General features: G+C 39.9%; 1 protein-coding gene across 2 annotated transcripts in view; it reads left to right on the forward strand.

The window, feature by feature from the left end:
* Positions 1-17,008, forward strand: part of GRHL1 (grainyhead like transcription factor 1) — a 54,771-nt gene that overhangs the window by 8,622 nt on the left and 29,141 nt on the right. For both annotated transcript variants that reach the window (XM_008059299.2, XM_021713016.1), the window contains 4 exons: positions 456-532; positions 2,061-2,217; positions 2,391-2,502; positions 3,753-3,847. In XM_008059299.2, the coding sequence (XP_008057490.2) occupies positions 456-532; positions 2,061-2,217; positions 2,391-2,502; positions 3,753-3,847 (441 nt within the window). The remainder of the gene's footprint in view (positions 1-455; positions 533-2,060; positions 2,218-2,390; positions 2,503-3,752; positions 3,848-17,008) is intronic.

Here is a 17,008-nt window from a genome sequence, read left to right on the forward strand (position 1 = left end):
GGGTGGGGGGGCATTTATCTCTACATGTGGAGTTATGAGTAAAATATTTCCCTTTCCTGGGAAAATGCACCAAATCATCCAGCTGTGATGTGACTTGATACTGTATCTTTACTTGGTACAATGATAGGGTGATTCTTAAAAGTCATGACATTTTGGTTGCAGATTCTAGAGTTTAAATAGAATTGGAAGTGTGGGAAAGATGGAAAGGGGATAATAAGTTATAAGCCCTTGACAGGAGAAACTGCATAGGGTGTTATCATTTGAGTGGCATATAAAAATGGACATCTTCTTTTTTCTAATTAAAAAAAATTTTTTAGATTTAAACTTTTTATTTGAAGATGTTGATGGGGTAGTGGGTTGATATAAGCCACATCCTTTTATGCTGTACCAGACATTGGTCTTAGAAACCATGATAACCGGTTAAATAGTTGTGGCTTATTACATTGATATTTCAGGTTTTCTTCCCCTCGGATCTCAGTCTACGGATGCCTGGCATGAATTCAGAGGACTATGTTTTTGACAGTGTTTCTGGGTAATAGTTGTCTTTTAATTTGATTTTTAATTTGCAGTTTTTATGGCTTACTTCTTTTTTGTTACCTTGATAAATCAGAGGTGGCTTTAGCAGGCTTTCACCTTTCTTGCCTCATTTACTATGGTGATATCACTGGTAGAGGATAGCTGCTTCGGTGCATTTAATTTTGACCTCTTTGAACTGTGTTTCAAGTTTCCTTAATTCTTGGTGTTGGTGCCTTTTCTTTGGTTTCTGTATGTGGTGGTAGTAGAATGAACTCTAACAGGAGGGATGAGGAGATTAAATTAGATCTCTGAGGTCCTTTCTATTTCCAAAAGTATATAATTAGGTGAGAATTTAGGGATAATAACAAGTGGATAAAATCTTTTTTATTGGTCTCATTAGCGATAAAATAAATGTAGTTGACTTTTTTCTGACTTGACAACTTTTTTTTGACCTCACAAAATTATATTTCATTCTGGGAAATGAATATTTTTCAAGCTAATTAGGAATGTATATAAACAACTTTGTATTTTTGAACAAGAATCTAAGGTTTCATTTTGTAATTTTGTTTTATGTGTGTTTTACTTGTTATATTTTGTGATAATTTTTTATAAGTCTAGGATTTTAGGGGAATGGAGACTTCCCTTGTAGATCTGCCTCAAGATGCAAGAGTCACAAACTGAAAGGCCTTTAGGGTTTAAGACAGGGGTTGGCACGCTTTTGCTGTAAAAGGCCAGATAGTAAGTATTTTAGGCTTTGTGGGCTGTACGGCCTCTGTATGTTTTTACAACTACCCAACTCTGCCATTATAGTGCAAAAGCAGCCATCAATAATATGTAAACAAATCATGTGACTGTCTGCTATTAAAACTTTTTTTATAAAAATAGTATAATCTGCTGACCCCTGGCCTAGAAAGATTATTAAATAACTCTAGGGGCATATATGAGTGGTGGTGTTAGGTAACAGATAATGTAGAGAATTGTAGCATGCCTATGTAAAGACATTTAAATTACAAGTCAAAACAAAAAAAGTGCTGTGCAGGTCGAATGGAATTTAATCAGAGGACTACCTGTTCCTCTGCTGGATAAACACCAGACTGGCAGCTTGTCTTATGAGGGGTTCCTTCCAAAGTCCTTTTCACTTATCAGTGAAATATTCTTAGCCATGGAACATCTAATTGTAAACATCCCTCACATCATAGAATTTCTTCTTTTGATTTCATTTTTATTTTTTAAATTATAAAGATGTGGGGTACAATTCAGGGTTAGGAATACAAACGTTGATTATGCAGGTACCCTTGTTGATGAGGTCTGCCCCGCCGTCCCCTCGCAGTTTCCCCTCAACTGCCAATCCCATACCCCCATAGAATTTCTAGTAGGCAATATTGTATACCACATCTGAGAGATTTGAGGTTTTCTAGCTGCCAGGCACTTTTATTTCAGATTCTTATTTATCATGAAAAAGGCAGCAGATGCTATTTAGAATATGACATACAGGAAGCTTCCAAGAGAGTGGATTAGAGATCTATGACTTTTTTGTCCTTTAGGAACAACTTTGAATATACCCTAGAAGCATCAAAATCTCTTCGACAGAAGCCAGGAGATAGCACCATGACATACCTAAACAAAGGCCAGTTCTATCCTGTCACCTTAAAGGAGGTGAGCAGTAATGAAGGAATCCATCACCCCATCAGCAAAGTTCGAGTAAGTTCTGCCCTTCATCCTGTCCTCTAGGAAAGCAAGTCAGGTCTGAAGTTGATCTGAATAAAGACCTAAAATTGCAATTAAGCCTTCACTGTAAAACATGATATTGTGTACGTTTTCCAAAAGATACTCACCCTTTAGTGCCTTTATGCTGTAATGCTTCTCTTTCATAGAGTGTGATCATGGTGGTTTTTGCTGAAGACAAAAGCCGAGAAGATCAGTTAAGGCATTGGAAGTACTGGCACTCCCGGCAGCATACTGCGAAACAAAGATGCATTGACATAGGTAAGTGGCTCAAGAGTCTGCTTTTATTCCCAGAGGTGCACACATCCAGTTTTCTAAATCCAATTATTTTTGGCAGTGATCTGCTTCCTGCCGAAAACATTTGCATTTTTATGCCAGCTACTGATCTGTTCCAAATACTGCCCTTGGCCTCCTGGAACCAGTGCTCTCCCCATTACTCCCATTCTGTAATGGGACACACACCCAGAAGCCATGTAGCCAGCTAAACTGTCTCCCTTTCAGTCTGCAGTTTTTTTGTTTTTTTGTTTTTTTTTTTAGGGTAATGTCTTTTTTAAAGAGATTCTGATTATTTGGAGATGATGATAAGGTAGAGGAAAAAACAAGTAAAAGACAGTATTGTTGATGTGCAGTTGCCTAACAATCTTCCCTAGTTATGCTGAACTGTGTTGCTCGTCTCTGAAATGCCTGGAAATAAACCCAGCGATTCATCACTTGGGGTGTCACAGCAAATCCGTGCAAATCCATATTTACTGAAGTAGCTTTACAAAGACCTCTGCTCTTGCCATGTGTATAATTTTCATATAAACCATTGTCCATCTCACAAGTGGCTGTTAATGTTAGTGCTACTTTTTCTTTTTACCTTTTTGTAATGCTCCTGTTCTCTTTTCAGAAGAGTTGAAATAATTGAGTTCTAATCTTGGTTCTGGCGGACTAGTTTGTTGACCTTGGGACTATTCTTTAATCTTTTTAGACTGAGTTGTCCTAATTTTGACATAATGAGATTGAAATAAGTACATCTAAACTTGACTCTATGACATAAATTCTGTGATCCTTTTTCATTTTTTGAACTTATTTTAATCTGACAAAATATTATGTCATGTTATTTCATGTTGTTTTTGAGTCAGAGTCTTACTTTGTCCCCCAGGTGGGAGTTGCAGTGGCATGCTCATGGCTATTGCAGCCTCAGCCTGCTGGACTCAGGCAGTCTTTCTGCCTCAGCCTTCCAAGTAGCTGGAACCACAGGCATGCGCCGCCATACCCATCTAATTTTTTGACTTATTGTAGAGATGAGGTCTTGCCAAGTTGCCCAGGCTGATCTGAAACCCCTGGGGTCAGGCACTCCTCTGACCTCAACCTCCCAAAGTTCTGGGAAGCCATCACACCTGGCCTCAAAACATTATTCTAAATTGTCCAGAGGGGATAACATGAAAAACTGAATCTTACTTTGAACTGCTGTAATCTCATGATGAAACTAAAACTCATGAGTTTTTTCCTGTCATCACCTCATACAGCTGACTATAAAGAAAGCTTCAATACCATCAGTAACATTGAGGAGATTGCTTATAATGCCATTTCGTTCACTTGGGACATCAATGATGAAGCAAAGGTAGGAAATAAAGCTCGGGGGCTTGGGTTTTCATTCTCAGGTGTTATGAAACTATGCTTTTCCCCTTTCTGTCCTCCCCCTCCTTCAAACAGTTCCTTTGTATTGGCATCCTTCATGCAGAGTCTGGTCCATGAAACATTAGAATTAAGTTGTGCTCTTCCACTTCTCATTGTGTGACCTTGAGTCTGACTCCTTGTTCATTTTGCTTCGTTTTCTCCTTTGCAAAGTGGAGTTAATACCTGTCTCCTCCCTCCATTCTAGGATGATGTCAGGATTAGTGAACAGTGCCCATCAAACTGTTGGAGTTTCTTTGAAAAAGGCTCTTAAATACATGTTCTCACTAGCAATACTCTATTTCATGTTGTTACAACTCAGTGCTGAGACTCTTCTTTCTTGGGTTCTTACAACTGAAGAATTGCCTCCAATTTAGGTGGTCATTTGGATAATTCTAGTTGGAGTTTTTAGTACCCTTTAAGAAAAATTAAGCATATTTTTAAGTCCTTTCTGCCTTTCCCACTGCATTTTTCTCTTTCAATGCAATCCCTCTCTTCACTAAATTATTAGCGTTCTGGTATTGCTTTCTTTCTCCAGATTAATTTAAAAATTGAGAGTTCAAGAAACACAGTAGAAACATTTTTTTTTTTTTTGAACAGTTGTTAAAATCAGTTTGAGCCGGGCTTGGTGGCTCAGCCTGTAATCCCGCGCCTTTGGGAGGCTGAGGTGAGTGGATTGCCTGAGCCTCAGGTTCGAGACCCACCTGGGCAGCGAGACCTCATCTCAACAATAAAATCACAAAATCAGCTGGGCGTGGTAGCGCATGCCTGTAATTCCGGCTACTTGGAAGGCTGAGGCAGAAGGATCGCCGGAACCCAGCAGGTCGAGGCTGTGGTGGCCGGGAGCGGCCACTGCACTCCAGTCTGGGCGACAGAGTGAGACTCCAACTCAAAAAAAAAAAAAAAAAAATCAGTTTGATCTTTAGTTTTTGTTGCAGTGTTAGGGATAGTGACCTGATACAAAGTGATGCTCACCTTCCTTTTTCAGCCTCTCCTTTTTACTTTTTCTCTGTTTAACAAGAATTTTAGTAACCTATGGAGTAAGGCACCATATTAGGTGCTGAGGATTAGGGTTTCATTTTATACTGCCCAAGATTGCTTTGACTTCTTGAGAGCCGTGTTAAGATTATATTATAATTGCTTTCCTTTCTTGTTATGGTCATCGTGTCCGAAGGAGAAGCATGCCTTGAAACTGAAGAATATAGTCGATTGGGCCCCCTGGCTGTAAGGAAGCTTAGGTGATTGCAACTGTTTGAGGATTTTCATGCGACCACCTGGGTCATACACAAGTGTCAGCTGGCTGCTTAGTCCAGAGTTTAGCACTCTGTTAAGCAATGAATAAGCAAACCTTCCATTTTATGTCATCGTTGTTACAGTTATGTGGAAATTAAATATCATAATAGGACTCAGTGTGCTGGCTGCTAAGGAAAACCTACAAGAAGTGTTGGCCCTGGGTGCGTCTGTTCTTAAAGCAAACTGGAGAAATACTTCCTATTTGCCACTAGGGACTAACTGAGAAATTATGGAAGAGGTGACAAAGAGCCCATAAGTCCTGAATTCGCTTTTCTGACTTATCCATGACCTTGGGTTAGCCCTTTACTTCACTAGCTCATTTTTTCCCCTTCATTCCCCTAAAAAAATTACAAGGCTATAGTGACCAATTCTTTGCTCTGTTGGGGTGTGGTCAGGATTAATAAGCACTTGTCAAAGACTTGGAGATCTTGGCTGAAAGGCTAGCGTATGGGTAGGGTGCTTTGTTTGTTTGATGTGTCACTCTTTAGGGTGGGAGTAATGAAAGCCGAGATGACGGTAGGGATAATGGCTTGTTTTATTCTAAAGGCCTACAGCATATTTGTATTAGGGAGAAATATTGTTGGAGGAGTGGCTTAAGTAGCCTTAAGAGCATTGCTAATTGATGTAGGTAAATTCAGTTTTGTTTCCCCTTCCAGACCCCCAGCACTGATAAGATTTTAAGTCTTCATCTGCTACCGGAAGGGTGTTAGGCCATTTCTTAATGAGGCTGCTGCCTTTTGAAGCTGATATCAGGCATCAACTTAAAGTGTGTGTTGCAATTAAGTATCTAGATATTTTGCTTTTCCTGGCCAAGTTGATGTTTTCTGTTTTTATACTTAAAGTAATTAATGCCCCAGGGCAAGTAGGATGAACAAGTGTACATGCAGAATCCTGTGTAGTTGGGATTTTTTAACTACTGTCTTCTGAAAATACCTTCTTTCTTTGCCCACTTTCTTGTTATCATTTACTTTGTTGATTCTCTCTTTAAAAAAATTTTTTTAAAGGTATAATTGGCACATAATAATTGTACATATTTTGGGGGAGTTTGTTGATTCTTAATTCCAGTTCCTTCATAAGGAACTTAAGGGTTTATTGGAGCTGTGTGGTATTTCTTCCTCTCCCTCCCTTCTTAATGATATCAGATATACCCTTTTGGCCTTGCCAGGATGAGTAAAACCAGAATTCTGGCCCGTTGTCAACATCTGATTCTTACCTGTAGCTTCTGCTTCTCACTTTGGAGGTGACAATATTTTGAGGACACATCAGTTTGAATCTTGGCTTATGTTCTACTTTGGGGAAAAACACTGCCCAAGCTAAGACTCATCTCATAATTCCCTGTGTACACTCAGTTCATCAGCACAAACACATGCCTGTCATCGCCATGAGAACTTTAAGAAGTTGGGGAACTTGTAAAAAAATCATTAATTTTCAAAGTAGTGGGGGGAAAGGAAATTGCTTTGAAAAGCCAAAATGTCTTAGAAACTTTCCCTCAGGGGGCACTGCTCTGTCTGTTATATAGACCTGTTTTATTCATTTTGCTGTATTTCCACAAAACGAGAGAGATTTGTTTGGATAGTCAGGTTTCTTTTACAGAGTCAGAAATCTCTGGACAGGTTAAAGTTTATCAGACTTTTGCATTTCATTAAGGAATAACTTAATCAGATTTCTTCTCTTCTGATATACAGCCAAGATCGGCTGCTTGAGGTGATTCTGGCAGGGAGAAGAAGCAGTTGCCTTTGAAACATTAAAAGATGGAGCTCTGGTAAGGTGCCAAAGTTTAGGATTTATAGATCAAGCTAAAAGGGCACTGGTCACCTGGAGAAGAGAGGACTAGGAGATGGGTGAGAGGTGGGACAAAGATAGGCACAAACTCTACTCTAGCAATATTTTCTTTGGAGCCAGCAGTGCAGAACTTTATCCAGCAGGTATCTGAGTGCCTGTTGTGGACAAGGCAAGGGCTAGATCCAGGCTCTGACACTAATACTGCAGGTCAGGTAGACTGTGGGTTAGGTGGGCTTTGTGGGATAGCCTGAGATCTTAAATATAGCGTCATGTTTTCTTAGGAAAAATGTGTTTATACTACTTTACAAATGAACTTTGGGAACACAAATAAATTATAAATTGAGGCTGTCTGTTCTATAACAGTTTCAGTATTTTCTAAACCAGGTAGGTTTAGAACAAGCTGTACATATTGGCCTAGAGTTTAATTTCTTGCTTGGGTTGTAAACCTTAAGCGTTTACAACAGCATTGAGATCTGATTAGTGATATGAAGTAAGGACCTCTCAAAGCCTGAAGATCTAAAATAAATAGAAGAAAAAGAAGTTAGAGAGAAAGAATGAACGTCTTTGACTGCTGTTATGTGCTAGGCCTGTGCTAAGGTATCTTACACGTGCTCGTGTTTAATGAGGCAGTGCTGCCTACCCAGTACCCATAAAAAAATCACTTCATCTTCCAGATGATTATGTAAGGTTTCTGCTTGGTCATCAAAATGATGACCTCTGAGGAGGCAAGACTCCAGATTTTGAAATGGATAGAAAGTGTTCTTGACGGGAGATTATTTTAAAGTGTAAGTATTCATGTTAGTAGAGCAACATCATGGACTAACGAATATAAATTAGAGCACCTTTGTTATGAAGAAATAATTTGTGTTGCTTGTTGGATGAGTAATGTTTAAGTGTAGAGGAATGGAAATTATCAATCAAAAAGCAGTTGCATTGGAATACAGTGAAAACTGCGCCTGCCAACTACAGAGGGAGCCCTGTAATCCAGGGAAACACTCAAGGAAGGGGTGTGTATGGGTGGCATAGGGGCATCTTTGATAGAATTAACTAGACAGTATGGCAAAGAAGAAAACAGCTATGGTTCAAAGCATAGCTCAAGGTTTCATCCATCGTCTATATGTGGATAGGATCTGTATGAATATTAAGCAGACTTTTAAAGGATCTAATAGATCCCAGGGACACACAAATATCTCATAAGTTTTTCTAGCAGTGACATCTAAATCCTAACACTATAAGATGGATTATGTTGCAGCTACAGTTCACACATTTCATTTTTAAAATATGAACAGCAAAGAACTTCTTGTCAGACATGATGTCAAAGAGGTAGGTAGATGTAGAGTCTGCCTGATTTGATTTTACTTTATTGTATGTTTCATGGCTTAAAACACCCTGAAGATTTGGGTATTTCCCCTGCGGTGCTGTTTTGGGAACCTGATTGCTTTTTGTAAGTCTTCATCAAACCTTCAGAAGAAATCTCTTCATTTCATTTGTGGTCAGGTTGTTCGTAGACAGATGAAGCGGCAACTTTTTCTTAATAGTGTGATCTTATCTCTGAGTGTGACAGAGCTAATTTCAACACACTTTTGTCTCTTCCCAGTTCAGCCCTTGTCCATTGTTTTTTCCTTCAGTGTGGTACCCCAGCCTGTGGAGAAGGGGAGCTGGCAGTCAGAGGCAGGACAAAATCAGAGCATCCTGTTCCCTGGAGGAAGAAAACCCTGTCAAATAAGACTTTGTGCTTTTACTTGTAATTATAATCTGTCAGCTATAAGAAGAAACTCTGAGGAATTTGGAAGTGTGTTGTCCTTCAGAACCAGAGGGTTTATGTCATGGCAAGGCTCAAGTTAAAAAGGAAAGAGGATTAAAATAGAATTTGGAGTCTGGCTAGGTACCAAGAAGTTTTGCCATGAGGGAGTCTGTGTTTGGATGGAGTATCAGCATCTCTCCCTTTGGTCTCCTTGTCTCAGCAAAAGCCCATGGAATTCCTGATGAGGGATTATCAAGGCTTGCACAATGCATTCTGTAAAAGAGAGGTGTAACCATCTTGGTAACTTGAACTTAAGACTTTTTCTGTGTGGTTGTTGGATGCAGGTTTATGAGTTTAATAACAGTTTGTTGTTTTGTCTAAGCATAATATTTGGAATTCATTGGGAGAGTAATTTTTAATTTGTTTGGACTGAACATATTGCTTGCATTTATAGGGATTCCATTCTAGTGAAGCATCCATCAAGTGCGCCATTAAAGTAAGGTGTTGCCACGTTTGGTTCCATTAGGCAGGGACAGGTTTGGTTTGTTTCACAACTTTAGATTTCCAGCGTGAATGGGAGGGAGGAGGGAGGAGAGGAGTGAGTCAAATATCCTACTTACAATTGCAATTAAATGAAGGCAGGAGATTTAAAACTAATGGGTGTACTCCCTGGCCTACAAAAAGATGTCAGGAAGCACTGTTACTTTTAAAGTGAAGGATAAGAGACTTTTAGAAGATCACAAAGCTAACTACATCAAACTGGATTATCCTTGTGTTTCTATCCATGGACCCCGAGGAAAGCTCAAGGTAGCTGTGGAGGCTTCTGCACTGAGATTCATTCAACTCTAGGAATTACCTTTTATGCAGTTTGGAGATACATTTGTGAAAATAAATTTTTTTTTACCAAAGCGATAGTCATATTCCTTAGTAGGGAATGAATAGTCTTTAGAGTTGTAGTTTGATCAGTATTGGAAATAACAGGAAAATGTACTCAATTGGAAACTGTGGAGAATGCTTTTAGTTAACTGATACAAAATAAATTGTTTACTTGACATTTGGAAATTTTTCTTTGAAGAAGTTGTTGGGTATGATTGTGAGGATAATTTCTCCTTGAAACTTCTTTTTTTAAAGCTTAAGTCTATTGAACTTTGGCTCAAAAGCAGTTCAAGGAGTGTACTTTATAGTGTCTAAGCAAGAGGTTTCTTCCAGAGGTAAAATAAAATACATTGACTCACGGTGGAACTTTAGAATCCACAGGAACAATAGCACACATTTATCATCACATGCCTGAGGGTAAGGCCAGGCGTAAGCTGTCTCTTATTGGACAGGGAGGCATTTGGCAGCTGAAGAAAGCTTTAGTTTGGTAGTGAAACTCAAGTCTTGTGAAACGGGTTTCAAGCACCCATGTATGTGTAGCCTCCGTCTGTGCTATCACTTGAATTCGTTTTTCTTTCTTTTTTTGGGGGGGGGGGAATAAAATTTTTCCCCATCCTCCACCCTGCCACTGTCAAGAAACAATGAGCTCTTCTATAGAACTTTCTTCTTTGTCAGCTTGTCATCTTAACTCTCCTTCTCCTAGGTCCTTCCTGGAAATTTCATCTGTGGTAGCTTTCTAAATTTGTCATTTTAACCATTTTGCTACTTAGAAGCTAAAACAGAGAGCTTGACTCTGAACTGACATTATTAGTAGTAACTGAATTTGCCCAGCATGGAGACATTAAGGCAGTCAGGGGCTTTAGAGATTTCTTTTATATGGCAGCTCTTCTATATGCAAGCCTATCCTTTAGTAAATACAGTGTTCTCTCTACATTAATTGGGGGACTTGAGTTTACTTTTAAGTGGAAAATATCTCGTAGTCAGAACATTTGCTCGGAAGTCAGCTTGCCTTCCCAGTCTCCCCTTTCTGACCCATAGGCTTGCCTGTCCTTTTCTGGACCTGGAGATGATGGAATGTGGTCTGTGTTTGCCTTGTGTCACACCTGCATCCAGTTCTGCATATTTCAGAGCAAACATTCTATTTATTTGGGACAACAGTTGCCAAATCACTGTATCTGCCAAGCGATTGGTTCAACTAGGTTCGACTTGGCTCACCGGGTTCTGCATATAGGATACTACAGAGGGAAGCATAGCATGCACATAGCTCAAGAATGGTTTTTTCTCTGTCTCTCTTTTTATCTCTGTGACTTTTTCTCTGGCTCCCTGTGCTCCACAGAAACCAAGACCACATGTGGGCGGTGTGGGAAGGCAGCACTGTGGCAACAGCCAGGCTGCTGACTCGTCCTTGTTTTTCTTCAGGGAGACGCCCCACGTAGATATGGGAAGATTTCAGGTTAGCGCCTCTCTCTTCCCACATCCCTACCTCCCTAACCCACTCCTTCCACCTCTTTTTCTTGTCCCTTGACATTTAATAGGCTGAAAATGAACACAAATACCGGTTGCCATTTGAAGTCTTTTAGTTCATGGGTACAGCATTTTGCGGTAGGATATTTGTCACCTCCTACTGTCAGAGTGACAAGGAGGTAGGATGTCCTGGGATTCTCTCACAAGTCTGTAATGGTACTGGGTTTTGCTTCTGAGTTTAGGATTCAATCTCTGATACCTTCTTGGGCTTCATGAATTAATTAAACCTGCTTACATGGAGTAAAAAGTAGGGGAACCACAGGGCTCAGACAGAACTAAGATAATCAGCATCTGTTTGTTGTGGTTGAGGGGTAAGGAATGTTGATTATGATTAAGTGTCTGCCATATAATGCTCAGTAAATGTTCCTGGCTGTTTAGACTTTACTCAAGAGTTGGATCTTGATTTCTTAGTTTAAACTGTTTCCAACACTCTTGGCTTCAGTATAAATTGTATAACTTCATACAAACATTCTAGAAAAATGATGATTTTTATTCTCTTTAATTAGTGCTTGAGATGAAAATAAAGTACATTATGGACCTCACATCTTAATTTGCGTTGTCAGGAGATACCTACTGTCATAGAGCAATCTTTTTGACTGATTTGAAGGCAGATTTAAGATTTCTTTCTAGGGTTTCTACATTCTATTTGGTAGCTTGCTTACATTCTAGGAATAACATTATGGATATTATATCTGTATTTGACTAAGGGTTAAAGTGATAAAGATTCCCAGAGGTACCTGGAACTGTCCACAATGGCTGCTGCTGTCTCTGATGGAGCCGCATTGTCAGCTCAGTCTCATGGCTTATGTGAAGTCACACAGGAAGTTTGGCACAGACTAACTGATTGGTTTGAAATGTAAGGACCTTTAATTTCATGCCTGTGAAAAAAACAACCTGTTTAGAGCCATTTGGGGGTCACTTTTTTCCTGTTTCTACTTCACCAAACAGTTCCTCTGGCTTTATACCCATCACTGAAGCAGTATGGTTTTGAGAAAAGAGCCTTGAGGTTGGAGTCAGAAGAGGTTGATCCTGCTCTTGGCTTTGTCACTTGTTTTCTGTGTGTCTTTTACTGTCCATGTCTTCAGAGCCTGAACCTCAATCACAGTGTATACTGTCTCTCTTGAGTTAAAAGATATTGAAAGCCAGAGACTATGGACTGTGTGATACTCTTGTGAAAGGTGAATGTGTTTGTGGTAGAGATCGAGGATATGTACATTTTAGAATATAAAACTTTATGCAGCTACCAACTTCCTGAATATCTTACCTATAGTTAAATTTACCCATTTTTTTGGTTTTTCTTTTCTTTCCTTCTAACAGAGCTTTTCTTGGTATATTTACCAGACAGTGAGAAGTCACTTGAAACTTTTAAATTGGGTATCATAATACACAAATGCTAACACGTGATATTCACACACTCTCACTCTGTAGGCTGACACTCTTCCAAGGGTCTGCTATGTAACTCTGATGTGCAAAAGTGCATACCATTCTTCCTTGAAGTTTGTTTTCTCTCTCATTATTGACCAGTTTGACTCATTTCTAACATCCTTCCAGGAAATTCTATGCAAGGTAATCGATTTGTTGCCGCTATGTGGAAGAACTGACTTAAAAAGTCATGTTGTGGAGAGTTTGCGTCCCTAACTGCACGTTCTTTCATATTCATTCAGCAGATTATTCATTGTACTTCTCTATGCAAGCTCTGAGAAAATTTAAAACATGATTCAGGCACAATACCTTGAATCCTCAGTGGAGATTACACTCTGTATAATGGGACATGACATAAGTAAGGTGAAAAGCATGCTCTTGAGGTTTCCAGGGAAAAAGGAATTTCAGCTAAGGGTATCACAGAAGGCTTTATCGGAACTGCAGGATGTTTTTGCAAAGGATATTTGATTAGACCTTTTTTCTTTTTTCCTAATTGTTTTCCCCCCACAGAGTAGCTATTGTGAATTCAGGTGGATAAGAGTCAACTGACACAGCTTAGTCTGAAGAGGTTATTTGACATGGTGAGGTCCAGACACTATGGTATAGGAAGAAACAGCTGCAGACTTGTTTTCCACAGCACTGAGCCACATGGGGGTCTAGGGAACTCTTGACACATAGCCACGTCTGGAAATGCAATGAGGGGATGACCTATGTTTAATTATCAAATAAAAAATTGATAGGTACCTGCAGTTTCTTTAACAGAAAAATAGTCACTATAGGTAGCATATATCAGTGTAAAAGTGATTATAAGCAATAGAAAACAATGTCATGGCCCATGATGTGGCTTTATCTCTACTCCAGGACTTACCTTATATATCTCAGTGTATCTCAGGGAGCCTCTGAATGCTCCAGAATAATTCAGGGGGTATAAATAGCCAATTTAAGTATGTGTCCAGCAAATACTTAACATAATATCCAGTATGTGTAAAACCCTGCTTAGCCTTTTAGGTTCTACCTGGGTGAGCCAGGAGTTCAAGTCGACTGAGGGGAAAGATGTGAACACAAATAACTTGGGAACTTGGACAGCAAGTTACCTAACCTCTAAGCCTTGCTTTCCTCACCTATAAGATGGGGCCAGAATAGTACCGATTTCGTAGGTTGTTTTTGAAGGTCAAAGAGTCAGATCCATTGTAAGAGTGGTATAAATATAATTCAAATATAATAGCAGCATGTAGTCTAATTTGGCTAGAGCTTAGGAATTTGGGGTTATTCATTTAGGAAATGTATATTTTTTATTGGCTAGGTACTGTCAAGATGCTTTGGGAATGCAAAGATGAGTAATGCATGACCTAGTTCTCACAAAACTCAGAGCTAGTGGGAGGATTGCCATTCTAGGAAGTATAGTGATGCAAGTAAACACAGAGGAATGGAGTCTCACTTGGAGTAGGGAGATCCATGACACGTCTTTGGGTAGCCCCAGAGTGGGGTCCTAACGGATAATGGGAACTAGCCTGGTATTCAGAGCCCAGAGTGAGCCAGTAAACTTGATATGTACGAATGCAGAACTGCAAGCCTAGGCAAGCAGTGGCTTGGGATATGAGGCAGGAGTGGTAGGGACCTCACTGGTAAGGCTTTTGTGTGCATAGGAAGGAGCTTGGACTTCACCCTGTAAAAGAGCTTGTCTCCAACCATTGGGACCTGTGGATCACGAATCTTGGGACTGGAGGTTCTTTGAGGGCTTTTAATATTGTTTTTCAATTCAGTGATAGACTTTTTAAAATCCAGAAGCAGATTCTGGATGCCACCAGAGACCAGTGCTACCAGGAGACTTTTGTGCCACTGTTTGTTCTTAGGTGTGGTGTTCAAGCCAGAGAAAGACCAAATGAGGTTTTGGGCTGCTGTGTGATCATATGTTTTGCAATCATTTGAGTAGAGTAGCATTTCTCATGCTGAGATCTGGATATATTTTTAAGGGGTCAAATGATTTTTGCTTTTGAAATAGGGACCTAGGGGCACTTCTGACAGAGGGACAGGAGTTAAACAGAGGTGAGTCTTCAGGTGCCAGCTTGTTCCTGTCCTCTACTGAGGTGTTGACCTTGACCGAGGTGATGAGATTATAGAGAAGTGCCTATTTCCCTGAAGAAGTTCATAGTCTGACCTCTCCAAGGGTTTGGGGAGAGAAAGAAGCTACCTAGTGCAACTTGTAAGCGGGATGATGGGACTGTGCACAACCAGAGTGCTGTAGGCACTGCTAGGCACAGGAGGGGTTCCATCTGGATAGGTTAGGGGATGCTTGTGAGAGGAGGAAAGGTGTCTGTTGATGCTGGGTTTTTATCAGTATTGTCAGTAGAGAATGAGGTAAATGATGTTCTTAAGTTGAGGGCAGAGAAAATGAAGGTCCCCAAAGTGAGAGTATGTGTACAGAAGACGTGAAACTCAGATGGGAATTTGGAACCAGATTTTAACGGGCCTTGAGAATGGTGGATTGCTTCCTTCATAGTGTAGAGAGCCGTTGGCGGTTGCTAGTGGTTTTTCCTATGTAGCCTTTTTAATTTTCCTGGGCACCAAGATGCTGCAGCATGGGTGAGCGCCTGTGCCCTCGCTTACTCTTACAAGCAGAACACATTTAGCTACTCTGTTTTAGTTTGAAAATCAGATCCCTTAAAATAAAACTTTATTAAAAAGAAACCCTTATCCAAACTATTATGAGTGGTTTGTATTTTCTTAATGAATATATATGTTTGCATTTTGAAATTGTTTTATTCTACTCATTTGAGCAAATTATATTATGAAGTCATGAAGAAATTATTTTCAATATTACAGCAGCAATGTTACAAAAATGTAAAATTCTACCTAAATTTCCCAGTGGAAAAAAATTAAGACTATATTATTTAGCTGTCAGGATCTTTGCTTGTATGTGAATAATAATATAGAACAAGTATTACTGTAATTGTGGTAACTTGCTTAAAAGAAATAGCCTTTTTGCAAGTTCATGAAAAACACCCTGATATAGTATACTTAAATTAATCAGCTCCATTGTTTAGCTTCCAAATCCATGACTTACCATCTTGGTAACTTTTGACTGATGAACTCTAGGTGCTTTGTTAATGCTTTCTTTCCTGTGAATCAGAAGGATGAAAAATATTTCTATAATTGCCCCCCACAAATTAAATTCCCCCACTAAGTCTCACGTATCTGACTCCTCTCTGTAGACTCTCAGCACGCTTTAGCGGACTTGTGCCTGGCTTTGTGGTGTGGATGGGAAAGCCCACGAGAGTAGGTGAGTTGAGGCTTACACAGGCTGCCCTCAGCTCCTCCTGCCATGCCTACTGGGAAGTAAGCCTCTGTTGACCACCTCTGTTTTTTGAGCACACTGTTTCCTTGTCTTTCTCCTCCTCCTTTTCTTCCTGTGAAGACTAACATTGGAGGAGCAGCCAAGTGTGTGAACAGGATTGTGCGGCTGCTGCAGTGCTTCCTGGAAGAATCATTATCAATTAGTTCAAGATCTGGTTTCTCGCTGGTTTCTGTGCTTCTAGCATATAGAACAAAAATATACACAAGTTAACCTTTTGATCACGTTCGTCACATTGTTTCGCTGTTTTCCTCCTATTTTCCACCAAGGTCTGAGAACAAAAAACCTAAATCTCTAGAAAGGTTTAAAGTGTGTGAATTCTCGGCCAAGAATGAGGAACTGGCCTTAGAGAAGTGGGCTGGGCCTTTGAGGAGGAATCTTGCAGAGCATCTTCAGCCTGCTCAGCCGTTTGTTTCTGTGGTTGGTTTTTTCTTTCCTGATAATTTGGGTGGGAACATTAGTCACTAACCTTTAGAGATAAGTGTTCCGATTATTTGAAGACAGTCAGATTTTCCTCAAAATAAGTGGCTATGAAAACAGAGAAAGGGTCCTCTTTTGAGTTCTTCAAGTTCCGTGTTAGAAATCTTTACAATATTCTTGAGAACGAAGGTTATGTGTCCTCCAGCCTATGCTCAGACTTCTGGAATCGGGCTTTTAATGCGTACGTGTGTGTGTGCGTGCATGTGCCCAGGTTTCTTATAGAGGAGCGGGATGTATCATCATCGATCTTACTTTTGACCTCCTTCCCATCCTCTGTAAAGGTATTGATGTTTTTTTCTGTAATCGCGTCAAGTATTTGCAAGGTGAGAATGTTCTGAACGTTTGTTTTACACATATTTGAGTGATTTAGTCTATTGTCTTGCTCATTCAGGGTTGCCATTAGGTAGAAATTGTCTTAAGTGTTAATGCCAGGCATGGTGGCACATACCTGTGTCGTCCTGGCTACTGAGGAGGCTGAGGTGGGAGGGTCACTTGAGGCCAGAACTTTGAGGTTACAGTGAGCTATGATTGCATCATATTCCAGTTTGAGCAACAAAATGAGACCCTGTCTCTAAACAAACAAACAAAATATCCTAATTGTTAAAACTGAGGAGCAAAGATGTCTATATCGCTGC

The sequence above is a fragment of the Carlito syrichta genome, unplaced genomic scaffold (assembly GCF_000164805.1).
Source record: "Carlito syrichta isolate Samal-C Ts95f unplaced genomic scaffold, Tarsius_syrichta-2.0.1 Scaffold303988, whole genome shotgun sequence".
NCBI lineage: Eukaryota > Metazoa > Chordata > Mammalia > Primates > Tarsiidae > Carlito > Carlito syrichta.